Source organism: Hippocampus comes, unplaced genomic scaffold (genome assembly GCF_001891065.2).
Source record: "Hippocampus comes isolate QL1 unplaced genomic scaffold, H_comes_QL1_v1.1 scaffold174, whole genome shotgun sequence".
Lineage (NCBI taxonomy): Eukaryota > Metazoa > Chordata > Actinopteri > Syngnathiformes > Syngnathidae > Hippocampus > Hippocampus comes.
This window is the reverse complement of record NW_017805983.1, coordinates 9,372,038-9,388,117: the sequence shown is the minus strand read 5'-3', so window position 1 is coordinate 9,388,117 and position 16,080 is coordinate 9,372,038. Positions and strand designations below refer to the sequence as shown.

General features: G+C 40.2%; 2 protein-coding genes across 6 annotated transcripts in view; one reads left to right on the top strand and one right to left on the bottom strand.

Annotated features, from left to right (window-relative positions):
- Nucleotides 1–1,082: 1,082 nt before the first annotated feature.
- lactbl1a (lactamase, beta-like 1a) lies at nucleotides 1,083–5,933 on the bottom strand. The gene is made up of 6 exons (XM_019890641.1): nucleotides 5,540–5,933; nucleotides 4,875–4,978; nucleotides 4,652–4,809; nucleotides 3,436–3,650; nucleotides 3,037–3,142; nucleotides 1,083–2,920 (listed from the first exon to the last, which is right to left on the bottom strand). Exons 1-6 carry the CDS (start codon nucleotides 5,643–5,645, stop codon nucleotides 1,942–1,944), a joined length of 1,668 nt encoding a protein of 555 aa, XP_019746200.1. The 5' UTR covers nucleotides 5,646–5,933; the 3' UTR covers nucleotides 1,083–1,941.
- Nucleotides 5,934–7,605: 1,672 nt separating this feature from the next.
- The window catches only part of vps13d (vacuolar protein sorting 13 homolog D), a 41,466-nt gene continuing 32,991 nt past the window's right edge, over nucleotides 7,606–16,080 (top strand). For 4 of the 5 annotated variants that reach the window (XM_019890824.1, XM_019890821.1, XM_019890825.1 and 1 more), the window contains exons 1-16: nucleotides 7,606–8,093; nucleotides 8,694–8,872; nucleotides 9,066–9,143; nucleotides 9,355–9,545; nucleotides 9,659–9,739; nucleotides 10,508–10,624; nucleotides 11,080–11,184; nucleotides 12,252–12,422; nucleotides 12,791–12,891; nucleotides 12,987–13,155; nucleotides 13,807–13,908; nucleotides 14,037–14,229; nucleotides 14,425–14,607; nucleotides 15,130–15,260; nucleotides 15,355–15,409; nucleotides 15,626–15,808. In XM_019890824.1, coding sequence (XP_019746383.1) covers nucleotides 8,776–8,872; nucleotides 9,066–9,143; nucleotides 9,355–9,545; nucleotides 9,659–9,739; nucleotides 10,508–10,624; nucleotides 11,080–11,184; nucleotides 12,252–12,422; nucleotides 12,791–12,891; nucleotides 12,987–13,155; nucleotides 13,807–13,908; nucleotides 14,037–14,229; nucleotides 14,425–14,607; nucleotides 15,130–15,260; nucleotides 15,355–15,409; nucleotides 15,626–15,808 — 1,957 coding nt within the window. In that variant the 5' untranslated portion in view covers nucleotides 7,606–8,093; nucleotides 8,694–8,775. The remainder of the gene's footprint in view (nucleotides 8,094–8,693; nucleotides 8,873–9,065; nucleotides 9,144–9,354; nucleotides 9,546–9,658; nucleotides 9,740–10,507; nucleotides 10,625–11,079; nucleotides 11,185–12,251; nucleotides 12,423–12,790; nucleotides 12,892–12,986; nucleotides 13,156–13,806; nucleotides 13,909–14,036; nucleotides 14,230–14,424; nucleotides 14,608–15,129; nucleotides 15,261–15,354; nucleotides 15,410–15,625; nucleotides 15,809–16,080) is intronic. The other variant, XM_019890822.1, reaches the window with a different exon arrangement.

Genomic DNA, 16,080 nt, shown 5'->3' with positions numbered 1-16,080 from the left:
ACATACTGTGCGTTCAGAGATGCTCTTCTGCCTACCTTGGTTGTAACGGGTGGTTATTTGAGTCACTGTTGCCTTTCTATCAGCTCGAACCAGTCTGGCCATTCTCCTCTGACCCCTGGCATCAACAAGGCATTTCCGCCCACAGAACTGCCGCTCACTGGATATTTTTTCTTTTTCGGACCATTCTCTGTAAACCCTAGAGATGGTTGTGCGTGAAAATCCCAGTAGATCAGCAGTTTCTGAAATACTCAGACCACCCCTTCTGGCACCAACAACCATGCCACATTCAAAGCCACTCAAATCACCTTTCTTCCCCACACTGATGCTCGGTTTGAACTGCAGGAGATTGTCTTGACCATGTCTACATGCCTAAATGCACTGAGTTGCCGCCATGTGATTGGATGATTAGAAAAAAGTGTTAACGAGCAGTTGGACGGGTATACCTAATAAAGTGGCCGGTGAGTGTATATTATTGTGTATTTAATCATAGTGTTACAAAGTGTACATATGTGATTGATTATGAATAACATTACATTTTTACATTATGTTGTGTATAAGTATCTTAATTGTGTGTGAGAGGAGAGATGTTAAAAGTGTCTTAACATCTTTAGGGTGCCTTGTTACATAGTTAAGAAAAACATAAATAAAATAAGCCAGAGCAGGCTGAAAATGAGGGGAGTATCGCATTTCCAGCACCAGTGTCTCGATATCAAAACTAGATTGAGACTCCGCCAAGGTTTTAATCGTTTTCAGAGATTCCGCGCGTGTGTGTGTGTTTTACAATTTAATTTTTAAGCCCTCATCTAATTTTTTTTTTTTTTTTTTTTTTTTTTTTTTTTTAATACCAGGAAGTTTAGTCGCTCACACTGGAAACATTTTCTCACCTCTTTGCTACATAGCACTTCATTTAAAATGCTGGATTATATCTATGGTTAATTACACTGGTCCACAGCAAATTTTAATTAGAGATGGCTTTATTTGTGCCTAAACATATTTTTGATGCTGATTAAAAAAAATGTCTTCACTTTTTTTCTAGCACATCAGGTTGTTCGGATATTTTCATTTTTAGTTTGAGCTATAAAATCTTGAGCAAGATGTATTTTACCATGCATTGTCATTCATAGCTATGACGTTTCAGGAAAACAATTCCACCTGTTGACCCTAAAATTTAATGCATAAATATGACCATATTATTGTTGGTGTTGTGAAAAACTTAACTTACAGAAAAAATGAGGGCAGATTCAGAATCAATGCTTAAAAAAAAAAAAATACAAATTTTATTGCATTAAAAAATATTAAAAAAATAATAATACATTTTTTGGCCAGTGTTATATACTAGTACAGTCAGTTTGATCACAAAAAAGTACACATTGATATGGGGGTGAAAGTATCAATATTTCACTCTTTAGCGATTTATCCACTCAAGCTGACAAGACTTCTATGTGACTGGCGTGTGTGTTCAGAGTTGCTCCGAAACTAAGTAGTTTAAGCCAGTGGTGTCCAAACTATGGGCTGGGGGCCATTTGCAGCCAGCCATTCATTTGTCAGCTGCTCTTGGCTTCCTAAAAATGAGGCCGCGCTAGTTTGGGGGAAAAGGGGGTGGGGGGTGAAGGTGGGCCATGTGGGTGTTGAAAAAAAATGCATTGCAACCCCGACATCGTATGGCTGATTTGCTTTATTGATTGATTTTGGCGTGTTTGAGAAATTAAGGTCAAACACTCTCAGTAGAAAACGTTTGGACACCCCTTATTTAGGGTGTCGTCTGCCTTTTCACCCTAAATCAAATACAGCTGAGTCCTCATCAAATAATAAACGGTCCAGAAAATGGGTGAGCGTTGATGCTCTTAACAACCACAGTCATCTGGTTTTGCTTTGTGTGCAAGCCAGCTTTAATGACATTGACGTTATAAACTGTATTTGCCATGCTAAAACATTCACTTTTCATGTGCTAAAATATGGTTTGCTAGCTATCCTCATTACTTTGTAGGTGTTGAGTCCTGGGGAATCAAAACCTGGTGACACACCTTTTTTGTTGAAATGGTAAAAATTAAAGAGCTGTCTGTCTTGAGTCTCCAAGGAGACGGAGGCACTGTTGACCTTTAACCTACAAGGGTATGGGCTCTTGAAAACCACTCTGAACACCCTATCCTGAAGATACTGAAGATGGATGATTTGGTAATTGGCAGGGACATTAATATCTACCTGTGGTCCAAACTGTTGCATGAACAGGGCCCCATCTGACCCTACTTTAATTTCATAGAAAGTCATATTCCTATACGTGAAAAAGCCTATATATGGAGCTGGGTCAGGCGGCGGTCGAGGTGTCAATTCAGCATCCCTGAAAGCGCCTTCCACTGCAGGGATGAGGTGGTTGTATACCCGCTTCACCAAATCCTGCTCTGAGGGTCGTACCCCAGCCATCAAGACCACCAGTCCTAATTTGAGACGGGGCACAAGTGACAGAGAGGCTGCAAAGCCATCCAAGTCACCATCCTTTCTTACTACATCGTAGCCCAGTTGCTGGTTGATCTCCCATGGTGTGCCAGTGTAGCTGGCAAAGTAGCCACTCTGGCACTGGAAAAGTGGGGCTAGCATAGTGTTTAGGGTGTCTTTGCGGAGGAGTGTCCGACTGTGTGATCCCAGGAGAGCCATTAGAAGCTTTGCCATGTCAGCTGTTGTGGAGTACATCTGACCCGCAGGTCGATACCAGCCCAAATTGTAGAGGGGAGCGGGCTGACCATTGCTGTAGACACCCACTGCCATCTGTCTCTGAATCATAGGAGTCATGTCGAAGCCGGTGTTCTTCATGCTGAGCTGATGCAAAACATTATGGGATACCCATTTTTCAAAGTCTGTTCCAGTCACTCTCTCGGCCAGGACATTGGCAATTAAGGAAAAGGCAACATTGCTATAGTGGCATCTGTAGGTAAAGACATTACTGTGAGTGATTATGTAACAGTGATCATACAAATCCATTAGGTTGCAGCTATAGCGTCGGGCTGATTTACAGACTCGATTAAAAAAAAGAAAAGTTACCTTGTTCCTGGATCAGCAACAAGGACATCATCCTGTAACTTGTGAAGGGCTGCTCGTGTGTCTCCGTTCCAAAGGAGATTAGTTGACCTTAATCTTCGGGGTAATCCTGCAAAACAAAAAATTACATGACGAGAAGAACTACATTTGTGTCATTAATGACACTAAATATCAATCAGTCAATCCACCATTCCTCCTGTATTTACTTTATTTCCCCATCTTTTGTCCAGCGTATATGCTCCATTTTTATTTCAGCACCACGCTAGGTGATCTTGTTAATCCTTGGTTTTCCAATCTGTTTACAAATAGTTAACTCATTGCAATGTGGCGCATTAAATGCTATTAAAAAGCACGCCATTGTTACAGAATCTGTCCACTAAGAAAAAGGTTGTTTATTCTTACCAGAGAGGTGGCTGGCCATTCTACGTAAGGTGATTCCAGTTTTGTTGAAAGTCCTGACTGAAGTGGATGCCGGTTCTCTGTCTATACCCAGTGGATTCTTGATAGTGAAATTGTCTGCGTACTTGTCCACTGAGTCATCTAGTGAGTCCACAAGGCCATTTTCCCACAGCTTGTACAACATCAGGGTGGGAAATATCTTGGAAAGGCTGGCAATTCTGCAGATGCAACAATTCAAATGAATAGTTGTGATACATTAAACTCTTAGTACATATCTGTTACTATTTACACAGAATCTGATAAGACTTTTTTTTTTTTTAAATAGGCATGCTAAAACCTGAACATGTACCCAATGCAGAGTAGTGCAACCATTGGAAGAGTGAAAGTAATGTACAGTATCGTACTTTTTTGTTTTGAGGATATATGCGCATATTTTGCTGAACAGGTAAAATATTTGCACATACGCTGGTCGCTTAAACCGGCTTTTGCAATGCACCAACATCAGCATCCCAATGGTGCGTGTTATGATATGAATAAAATTCTCAATGTGGTCAAGGCATCATTGGCCATAACATTTTAAGATAAGATAAGAAAACCTTTATTAGTCTCGCAATGGAGAAATTCCCAATTCACAGCAGCAAAGTTATGAATGGAAGAAGTAGAACAACAAAATATAGGAGCTGCTGGAAAGGCAGCCACTCACGCGGCGCCATCTTGAAGTCAAAATATTTTGACGACAAATATGGTGCTTCACTTCACACCACTGTCCTCATTCCTCGCTGCCAGTCCCATGATCCCGCTGGCATGAATATTTTAAGACTAGCGGCTCTTGAAATAGCCTAACCTAGCCAGTCTTACCGCTGCTTTCATCCACGACCACCTTATTTTTGTCCTTTGACTCACACGGATGCATGAAGGCTTTGTCGCCTTGTTGGCTAGACTTTTCGCTGCTCCACAGAGCGTTAGAGTCAGACAATGGCAGCTGACGGGTGAGGTGACTGTTCTCTGCACATTGGTCAACTGGAAGACGAGATACTAAAATCATATTTACATGATTGGCAAATAGTTTACTTCAAGCTTTAAACGTCGATGTGGAGTATTAAAGTCGACTTGCAGACTAGTCAACTAAACGGTTGAACCCCTGGCACAGAGGGACTATGTGGGCGGCCAGACCAACCGATCGATCAATAGATCCTCCCCACGTATGTGCTCGTCTTACCTGTACACTGTGTACTCATTGGGTGCAGGTGATGTTGGGTCACTAATATTCTTTTTGCCAAAATTACCAATCCAAAGAACAGAATCATTCAAAACCACAATGGCAGATATTGCTGGAAGCTTAGTCTTGTCAACACTCGTCCTCAAGAGTATATCAACCTGGTGGGAAAAACAAAATAATAATAATTTCGTCCAGATTGATAAAAGAAAAAAAAAGACCTCACCTTCTCTAAAGCCACTCTTAGAGGTATAATGGGATGTTTAAGGGGCACAGGCTCAGGATAACGTGGGCACATCTCCTCTGCCGCTAATTCTTTTAGAGCTTCTTCTGGGTAAACATGAGAAATGACACTTTTAGTTTGTCATGTCATCAGAGTCTCATTGTCCTGAAACAGCAACTAAACCATGTGTAGTCAAACAAATAATAATTATTTTTTATTTGTCAAATCAGTCCCCTGATCTCAACCAATTGGGAATGCTTTTCACTTACAGAACATGTTAAGACACCAACAAGTCAAGAGAACTGCAGTATAAACCTGATAAGGCATCTCCCGGGAGGAATAACTCTTTTGAGTTTTATTGTACATGGGCTCCATATTTCAAGTACTTAGTGAATTTATCCAAAATTCTTGTTATACTTGCTTATTTCAAATTTTACATACACCAGCTATAATTCGGGAATGGCAAATTCCATTTTTATCAACATTAAAACTGAACATCTATACTTCAGTAACAACTCGAGCGTTTTAGTTTAGGGCGGCATGGTGGGTGATACCATGTCTGCCTCATACGAAGAAGATTTTTAGTTCAGATCTTTTTACAGAATCAGATCCTCTTGCCGTCACCCATACCAAAGAAACCTTGGTCCAAACTCTACTGTATACTTTACCTGTCTTCAACTTTGGTATCCTGTATTGCCATATGAAGCAGAAAGTCATAACCACAGAGAGCAGGAAGAAGACAACCATGCCCAACGTGGTCCATTTTATCTTCATCTTGCTTATTTAGGCTTAATGTGGAAAACTATGTGACAATTTGGGCACGAAGATTCAATGCTGGTTAAAAAAACAAAACAAAACACTTAAAAGGTAAGATATTTGCCTTTCACATTTAGAAAAGATAAAGCTTACCATAGGACGGAAAAGCCAGATTCATTAGAAATCATTTTGTTTTTGTTTTATTTTTCAAAAAAAAAAAAAAAATAAAATCCCATCATAGCCCCTGTAAGGTCCGTGAGGTTGAATCCTTCAAACCTGTGTTGAAGTCGTACCTTTTTACACAACCTCTACCTTACATGCGCTGTGCTTAATCTTGACTGTGATCCCTTAATGGTCATTACAACTCTGCAGTGACATCATAATCTGCAAGTGGGCCACCACACAGCCAAATCCGCTGATTCCTCTGAAGTGGTCGACTGTGTAAGGACAGGTCAGTGCTCCATGTGGTCAGTTAGAAAGTCAGGAAATATACTTTAGCATCCAACAAAATACAGCAAGAGAAGAAGAAAACTGTTGACCCAGTATATGTGATCAGCAGGTTAAATCAGTTGATTGATGAGTTGAATCCAGAACCAACCTTTGTGGCTGTGCCTGTGACTGCCTGCTGCTGCTTCAACTGTTCAGCTGTCCATCCCGCTTTTACAAAAGCACTGCTATCAAGTAGTACAGAAGCCCCTCCAGCAAACGTGTCTGTGATATTTGCACATTTAGCAGCATCCCAAATAAGATTCTTACATTTTTTGCATTTTTTTTTGGGTGTCATTTTGTAACATGCGTTTGATACACGCTGTCTTTTCACGAGCGGCGGGAGTGACAGACCATATTGTATCCCGATTGATTCAGTGTACTGTCAAAACTGAAGTCGGACCGTGTGGCCGCCTCCTATAAGGGAAGGGATTCAGTGGGTTCCGTCGACTATTTTATGTTTGTAGCTTCAATTTATTGGCTGTATTGTAATTTGCTGAATGGGCCACTCTCTCTAAATCATGGGCTGCTCTTTGGAGGAAAAAAAAGATTAAATTAGTAGCACCACAGTGACCACAAAAGACGGCGGCCAACTGGGCATTTACCTACCTATTAAAAAGCTCTAGGCCAGTCCAGCCCTGACATGTCAATAATCACTCAAGGGTTGTAGCAGGTGTCACCAACCTTTTTTGCAACTCAGAGCTACTTTATATCTACTGATTAATGTGCGGAGCTCCCAGTTTGACACACACTTCTAAAATAACAAATTTGCTCAAAGTAACTATTTAATTAATTGATTCATCCCATCCATTCTCTACACCACTTATCCTGTTCAGGGGTGTTGGGTGCTGGAGCCTATCCCGGCTGACTTCGGCTGAAAGGCAGACAACACCCTGACCTGGTTGCCAGTCAGTTCCAGCATACACGGAGACAACCATTTGAACACATTCACACAGCCACTGAATGGGAATTCAACCCATGCTGCCTGCACTGAAGTCAGGAAAATGTGAGACTACATCATTAATGCGATTATGAATTCATGATATTCGTTTACGTGAAGACACTGCTGATCACATGAATGATTTCTCATAATTAGGAATAAAATTACTATCCATATGCAACAGTTTATTTCTTTTAATATCTGCCACTTCACAATTTCAAATGATTACTTCAACAACATTCCTAGAAAATCACAATGTCCCATTAATAGTGAGTTACTTTTAAAACAGGCCCCGGCTCCTAAGTATCCGTCGGCATCACGTTGGTGACTCCGGCGTAACTGATACTGTACTGCTGTAATAGTTTATCATTTACACATATAATATGTAATTTTTATTCACAATGAGGCTCACTCTGAAATGCTTGAAAACACCTTGTCTAGTTGAATTCCCCTTGGAAACACAGTAGCGATCTTCCTCTGCTACGCGTAATTTAATGTTGTAAAATAGTCAGTCATACTCCATCATAGGAGAAGACGACGTGACGAAGGTTTGTTTTGATCACGTGACAGGAAATACAAGTTAGAAGTCCAATGGTTAAAAATGGTGCGACACAAATCTCAAATAACCTAATCTATGTTAAATTGGTGTGGAATTGCCGTGTTTTCCATGAAAACGTATCGGGTTTGTGTTTTATTTTGCTTCTCCAATGGTTAATTGACTTGAGGGCGGACACAATGTTCTTGAGCTAGTTTTAGCTTGGTGGTTAGCTTAGGCGTGTGGACTACAACCTTGCCCTTTCCACAGCCACCTTGGCTTTCTGGTTGCCTGCAATCTCTATGCGTTTGTTTTCTGGTTTTATTTTATACTCTCCTGCTATAACTCCTGTTTGTCTTCATCGCGTGCTATTTTTTTAAACCGCTGTCACTTGTAGTGCTTTCATGTGTGCGAGCGACAAACCTGTCAGCTCCTTGACAGTGGCATTCATGATCATGGACCGAGCGATGGAGTGATCGATGGAAAGTAACATATCTCCTTGGAGGTGAGTTGGAAACACCGTTTTGATTAACTTCTTTACCTGTCAATAATGCAAGCTGTACGCAGAACAGGTCATGATGGGGCATGACAACTTGCCAACCTTTGAGACTCGTAGCCAATAAGCCTGTTTGTTTCACATGCAGACATACTATAGTTAAACATTCTGTATGTTTTTCTTTAGGACGAATACGCCAAACAATTATATAAAGTGCTCATTTGTAAGATGTATAATATCCCAAATGTTAAAATTGTCTGTCTATCTATCTATCTATCTATCTATCTATCTATCTATCTATCTGTCTATCTGTCTATCTATCTATCTCAGAAATTGGATGGATAATGGCAGGAATTTAACTCAACGTCCATAATGAAGCAGTAGAAATTTGGTTCACTCACATTAAAACTACAAATCCCTGCAAAAATGCAATTCTAATGTGTCCTTTGTGGTCTTGGGCTAAAAAAAGAATTCAACACCTCAAACTGACGAATATCTTGATATGCTCAAGTAGTTGCAGCAGTTCATTCCCATAGAATATTCTATCACCAGGACATTATCGTACTTGACAAAGATGTCATGTAGTATATTTTTCACGCTGTTTTTCAGACATCTTGCACCTTACCCCTGAGAGTTGTCCTTTTGTCTACATCCACATTTTTGGGAGGACCGGCATCCCCGAATCAACAGGATGTTGGAAGGACTTGTCGCTTGGGTGCTGAACACATATTTGGGAAAATATGTCAGCAACTTAAACACGGATCAACTCTCTATAGCGTTACTTAAAGGTAATCAATATGTACCTATTTGGCCAAATTGTTTTGCAATATGTTTTATGGTCACATTTGCAAAGTCATATTTTATCACACTCACAAACTCTCTCTCATCCTCTATTTAGATGATGGGTTTGACACGTTTTATTTAGGTTTTTGTGAGGCAATGTTGAGCAAAATGTGTACGATCCTTATTCCTACTCTTCAGGTGCAGTTGAATTGGAGAACCTACCTCTGAGGAAAGATGCCCTCAAAGAGTTTGACCTGCCCTTTGAGGTTAAAACAGGTGAGGCTTTGGTTTATAGTGTTTTCCTTTTAGGTTACTTCGAAAGGCACCATGGGCTGCTGATGTAATATGTACTTTACTTAAGTAAATATTTGTATATTATGAAAACTATTGAATATCCAAACATAGCGCTTGTTGGATGTCCTCGCCACCAGTGAACTCTTGAGATGTAGTTTATATTTATTTTTTCTGTGATCCTTCTTGTCTTTAGGCTTCATTGGAAAGATTACACTTCAGATCCCATTCTACCGTCCTCACAGTGACCCTTGGGTCATCTCCATGTCCCAACTCAACCTCATCATTGGTCCTGCCCATTTGCGGGAGTATGATGACGAGAAGGAGAAAGAGGAGCAGAGGGAGCGCAAGAAATATCTCCTCAAGAGTCTTGAGGAAAAATTCAAAGTAGGTTGATTGTGATTTTTGTTTTTATTTTTTTCTCCAAAACTTTGTTTTCTGGGGGAAATGTTCCAAAGTGATTTACTACATATTAATTTTGTTAATATATCTTCCTTCAGAGTGAGTGTGAACAAAAAGGAGAATCTTACTGGTACACCGTGACTGCATCTGTGGTTACGAGGATTGTGGAAAACATTGAGGTACAGTAATCCGACACAATATCATCCTCAACATGATATGTAATCAGAATTAGAATCAGAATCGCCTTTATTGTCATTGTATTGCATACAACGAAATTTGGGTGCCACTCCTTAGTGCATTTCGTAAAAAAATAATCAAATAACGGTTTAATAAATACAAAACTCAAGAACAACACAACAACAGCAGCAGTAGTGGTAGTGTGGAACTGAGGCTTATATTGCACACTACATACAGTGCATTTTGTTTTATTTTACCTATTCAAAGAGCAGCAAGAGTTTTGGTATCAAGCTGCACAAGATGTCAGTGTTTGATGAGTGATTGCAAAAAAAAAAAAAAAGGAATCAATGAAGAAGTGATTTTATTTCTACTGCTAATTACTGCTCCTAGTAATGGTTGTCGTACCACTATACAGTACTACTTCTAATACTTGCTGATCTGGGTGCTTTCAATGGTGTCTCAGCAGAAATTGTACAGAGAGACCCCCCACCCCCTCCCATTTTGTGAACCACATTCTCTTTTTCTTCACAAAGTGAGATTGACGTGTAGTGACTCAAGTCAAGTGTGCAAAAAGCTGTAGACAGACACCGCATGCATCCCTGGGGAGTGCCCGTATACAGTCCAAGGGTGCTGGGTGTATTTTGTCCAGTCTTGCAGCCAAAAAATAAGAGTTTTCAGGTTCTATTTATCTACTGAGTTGATGGTGTTGAATGCTTATCTAAAGTTCATTGGGCGACTCTTATTTTCTGATTTCTGATTAATTTGTTTAGCTGAACATCCAAGATGTGCACCTGAGATTTGAGGATGACACCTGCAATCCGGAGAAGCCCTTCTCCTTTGGAGTCTGCGTTAACAATATTTCTGCTCAGAATCCCGCTAAAGATTCGGCAAGTAGTCTTTGACTTCAAAGCTTGCTATCCATCCATCCTTCATTGCATTTTCTCTTCCACTTGTCCTCAGTTGTGTCGCGGATGAGCTAGAGCCAATCCCAACTGACTTTCGAGATGAGTTGGTGCACAGTTAGCTGGTTGGAAATTGCACGACACACAACCGTCATACTCATTTTACATCTAGGGACAACTTAAGAGTCTTCATTGAACCCAACAAGCATATTTTATTAATCCGCAAGTTAGTGAATCCACAGGCACCGAACTGCAAGTGTGTGATGTAAACATGCAAACTCCAGTTTGCTAACCAGTTGGCCGTCGTACCACAAGTAGATAGATATAAAATGCTCATAAATTCTGCAGTTTGTCTTCTGGACGATAACCATTTTAGAAAAGGCTTTGTGTCCCAAATTGAAAAACACCTTTTATTACTAGTGTGTTTTCCCTTTCCATAGGCCTGGAACCTATTTCGACAGAAGCAGCTGGAGATTGAAGATTTTAGAATCTACTGGGATACAGAATGTGAAATGCTGGCAAAACTCCCGGTGAATCAGATCCAGGTCAGATTTCATCAGTTAAAACACACAGTTTGTGTATCCTGCATTCATTCATTCATTTGAATCCCGAACCCTGTGATGGGAGCTGTTGGTAATGAAGTGGGTTAAAAATTGTCAGCAGTTGGCTTTGGTTGGCACCATGCCAGAGATTAAGGTTTATTCACGAAGCAGATTTACATCGTCTTGTGTCTGTTGGAGGTTCCCAGATCTGTGTTGGTTCTTAGTCTTATTCTGTAGCTAACCATGCAAGAAAAAGAGAAAAAGTAATTTTGAAGTTTTTACATTAATAATTGAGTTGTAGAAAGATAAGATTGTAGAAAGATAAGAGAACCATAATTGGAATCTGCTCAAACTAAATTGTTGCCTTGCTTCCTTTCACTCCCGTTCAAAACATTGTTGAGATCATTTGATTTATTTATAGATTAACTTTTATACATTAACTTTTTAGGCCGATATTTTTTACTTTCTCGAGGCATTGAATTGATCCCACTTGGACTGCTCTGGTTGTCTTAGAAGGTGTCCATTTTTTTTGGCACATTTATTTTCATGTTGGTCGTGATGGTCGTACTTCTTGACCTAAGCCACAGGTGTCAAAGTCAAGGCCCGGAGGCCAGATCTGGCCTGCCACATCATTTTATGTGGCCTGCAAAAGCAAATCAAGCATGTCAAGTTCCATGATGCTTGCTAAAGTACAAACCAAAATTTGAAATTGTCATATGTAATCCACAATAACAGTCATTATTCTTAACTTCTGATTTTAAAACTAGTTATTCATCAATTTGTTGTGCGCTGTGTATGTAATATGTGGAGGGGATTAAACATTTATATGGTTTCCCAAAATTCATAACGGCCCTCCAAGGGCAACCGTAACTACAATGTGACCCGCGACAAAAGTGAGTTTGACACCCCTGACCTAAGCATTTTATAGGTGGTACTCAGTGTACAAAGTTTGAGAGCTACTCGTGTAAGACTTTACATTTATAGTTTTTTTAATTTAGATTTTTTTGACGATCATCACTTCCACAATTCACTTTTTTTCATGTGTTAATTTTTGTTTTGGCATTATTTAGGAAGCTATGACCCAGTGTATGAAGACATGGGAGCACCAGTATATATTTGAACCAGTGTGTGCCTCCGTATTGCTCCGAAGAAATGCCTCCAAGGAGCCTCTGCGGTTCCGACATACCCCACGGATTCAAGGCCACATTCAGCTCGAGACCATGTCCCTACGCTTATCTCAGGTCTGTATCATTACACAACCGCGGCGTATGTGCTGCACACACTTTACTTGCACACATTTACTTTCTACGAGCGGCGTGTGTGTCACCAATCAAAGACTATATCATACGTCCCTCCATGTATTTTAAAGTGGAACGTATTCGATTTGGTTTGATGCACTTGGATCTTTTAAATCAAAACCAAGTTTACGATTCAAATCGGTATTTGTCACACCCCTACCTGCTACTCTATATACAGAATGTCAGTCATAGGAATTAATTTAAAGAGGTTTTATTTTTACTTGTTCTTGTGAGTTGAGACTTTTTTTTTTTTTTTGTCGTGTTTAACGATTTGCATGCTTTACTTTGGCATTGAATGTGTGTCCTCTCAGGTTCAATACCAACAAGTCATGGCATTCCTCAAAGAACTGTACCGCCGGGAACGGGAAATGCTTTATCGAAAATGGAGACCCAACTGCTCCGTCTCTGGAAAGTACGACTCAGAGTGCTGAGGCTTGGCACCAAATCAGCTTTGCAAATATACTGTACATTCTGAAATGTGTTTACGCATTTAACATTTTCTCCTAGCTGCAGACAATGGTGGTTGTTTGCCATTGAGGCAAACCTAAGTGAGATCAGGGAACAGCGGCGTCGGGGAAGTTGGACCTTTGCCCTCCAGCGGGCACGAGATGCCCAAACGTACACCAGTCTGTACTTCAGAAAACTCAAAGGAATACCACTAAGCCCTCAAGAAGAGGTACTATACTATAACCGACAGTGCTCTAAAATGTTTGCTTAGTATACACATTTACTGTAACTCCTGAAGAGAACATAGTAGAGTACAAAAGTCAATTAGCGGTATGGATATAGTTTGATAGGTGAGAAAGCAAATGCACGTGTCTTGGAAAACCCATCAGTAGCTCATTAGTCAATCAGCTATATTCCATTGTCTTGATTTACTTTGCAATGAAAGTAATTTAGATGTCAACATCCAAGTGAGATCTTAAATTAGTTTTGTGACCTTTGTTAACTAGTCATTCTTTGAAATGGCTCTTTTGGGATGAATGATGAGAAACGATTTGCGGCTGTGAGAGAGCCGTTTGTTTTTAGGAGCTTTTTTGGGCTGGTATTTGGTAACTTTGAAATAATCTGATTAAATGTAGAATTGCAGATAAAAACACTTCTCCAAAATTTTGGGGTGGAATGTATTAGTGTATGTTGTGATAACATGACTCTGTACTGTACCTGCCACTGTAGCAGCTGAAAAAGTCCCTAAAAAAATAATTTCAAGTAAAAGTGGAAACCCTGAAATGTTATTTGTACTGGTGCTTTCAAAAGTTGTTCCAATGTGACACAGCCGTTGGTTGCCCTTTTCTATTTTGTGCATGTACTTGTCTTTGTCGATTAGAGTGAGATTGAGCGCGTAGAAGAGGAGCAAACCTTGGAAGAGCTACAGAGTCTCCGAGAAATCGTCCATGACTGGTTTCGAAAACAGGAAGAGATTGTTGAGGTAAGATGAGATGACTGACCTAAGAATTCACAAATGTAATGACATTTACATTGTCCTTCCCGTTTTTATCCTTTTAAACTTTTTCTTCTTATAGTTGAAATTAAGGGTTTCTTTTTTTCCTTACACAGACTTTAGGAGAGCCAAGTAGTGACCCCCAGCCTTGTTCACCCACTCCATCCATTCCCAAGAGTGGGAGCTCTGGTATGATCCAATACCTGCAGTCTTGGTTTCCGGGCTGGGGCGGCTGGTATGGAGATTCCCTGGACCCAGACAGAGGTCCCGAGGTGCTTCTCCCAAGCCCATCCTCCTGGGATATTCTGGGTGAGATACTTACTTAGACTTTGGCTTTTTAATACCTGTCTATGTGGCCGTGTCCACCGATAAAGGACATTTCTACGGTCAGCCAGTGAGAAAGAGGATGATGAGAAATATGAATCCATATAGTGCCTCATCTCTCGTAGAACTGATCGCAAACTGAACATGACTGCTGATTCCGATGTTATTTTGTTTCCCCAGCAGAAACAGATGACTTGTTTGACCCACTGGAGGACTCCCAGACTCTGAACACGTTTACCAGGCGAGATTACCTGTTTGCTCGGCTGGAGTTTTTACTGGAGAAAGGTGGAATTACGCTCTTCCATCAAGACACTAAAGACAAGATACTACATGAAAGTGGAGTCATCCAGCTAGAGGTTTCCGGTAAGAGATAAATGGAAACGTCAAGCGACTACAGTAATTATTCTGTTCAGGCTTTTGTGCTTGCTTAGAGAGAAAGGAGACTTCACCAGTCAATCACAAAGTGATTTAGAATTGGGTCATCGGGTGGGAATTGATCTGATGTCATCTTCAGGGTCCTTAACAATTTGATCCTAATATGTCTTAACTGTCTGATTGTCATGGATTTTCATTTGTTCTGTTTGTGACCGCTGCACATTTTGCGCATTCTCTTTGCAAGCCCGCCGAATGGGAAGGTATTGCTTGATTGTTGATGTTGTCGATTTGTAGAACTCTTCTAAAATGTTGGACTTCTTGCCTCCATGTTGTGAAGGTTTTTTTTTTCTTTTACCAACAAAAAGATTCTAATGATCTTCTCCGTTTGTTGTTTTTTGCGGTCCTCTAGATAAAGCCTAATTGTTATTTAAATTCACATGTGCAAACATGCACACACAAAATTAAGTACTTGTATATGTACTTCTGTGTACTGTCATGACTCTTCCACAGAGGTGAAGGTGGTTTTGGAGTCTTTGCCTCGCTCAGAGTCTTCCCTGCTGTCTGTAAAGCTGGGTGGTTTGTTCCTCAGAGACTTGACCACGCACGACACAGTCTTCCCTGTTCTGGTGTCTCCAAAAATGGTAAAAAAGTAACAACTGATGGAGGAAGAAGCCTGGGTGTCTGTCAAAATGTACTGTATATGTTTGGTGCGTGACATGGTTTTATTTATTGCAGGACAAGGTTGTCATTGCTGTTAACCAGACATCTGGGCAGCCGAGCAGCAATCCAGGTAAAGCCTCTGTTTTGTAGAATTCAGTGCTAATGTTTGGTTCTTAGAATGAAATAATTAACTCAATGGACCGTATGGTACCAGTCTTTGTATTTGTATTTTGTCAGCTTTTTGTTACTTAATCGATTTTGGGACACTTTTAGAAGTTTCTTCGGTTACGTTGTTTAGTTTATGCTATACTTTGATTTCAATGTTTTTTTTCTTCTCTTTTTTCAGGGAGTGCAAGTGCAGAGAGCTTTTCATCGCCAGTGTTTGAAATGCTTTATGAGCGTAACCCTGTGAGGTCAAAGTTTGAAAGACGACTGGAAGTGAACACTAGCCCACTGAATATCATCTACAACCCACAAGCAATCAAAAAAGTGACAGAATTCTTCTATAAAGGACGAGTTCATTCCTCAGGTAAGTCAGTGATACCCACATTTCAACATCTATACTTTTTTACTCTTACGTTGCAAAAAAAAAAAAAATACTCTTCTACTTTTACAACAGTCTTTTTTTTTTTTTTTATACAAGTGAAAAGTGTGAGTGCTTTTGCCGCCTCTGCTTGACAAGTCACAAGTGTGTTTATTCGTGCTTCATGCTTCAATGCATATTTCAATCAATGGGTCATTGGAAGGGTTGGGGTTTTAAACAGCCAGCACCATTCCATAAAATGTATAATAGAAATGCGT

What these genes read in the sequence shown, in the direction of transcription:
- lactbl1a (XM_019890641.1), bottom strand. Translation starts at nt 5,645, where the DNA reads ATGAAGATAAAATGGACCACGTTGGGCATGGTTGTCTTCTTCCTGCTC. An exon ending in GATACCAAAGTTGAAGACAG is followed by an intron (nt 4,979 to 5,539) that starts GTAAAGTATACA and finishes ATGTTTACCCAG; the next exon opens with AAGAAGCTCTAAAAGAATTA. An exon ending in GTTGCTGATCCAGGAACAAG is followed by an intron (nt 2,921 to 3,036) that starts GTAACTTTTCTT and finishes CTTTACCTACAG; the next exon opens with ATGCCACTATAGCAATGTTG.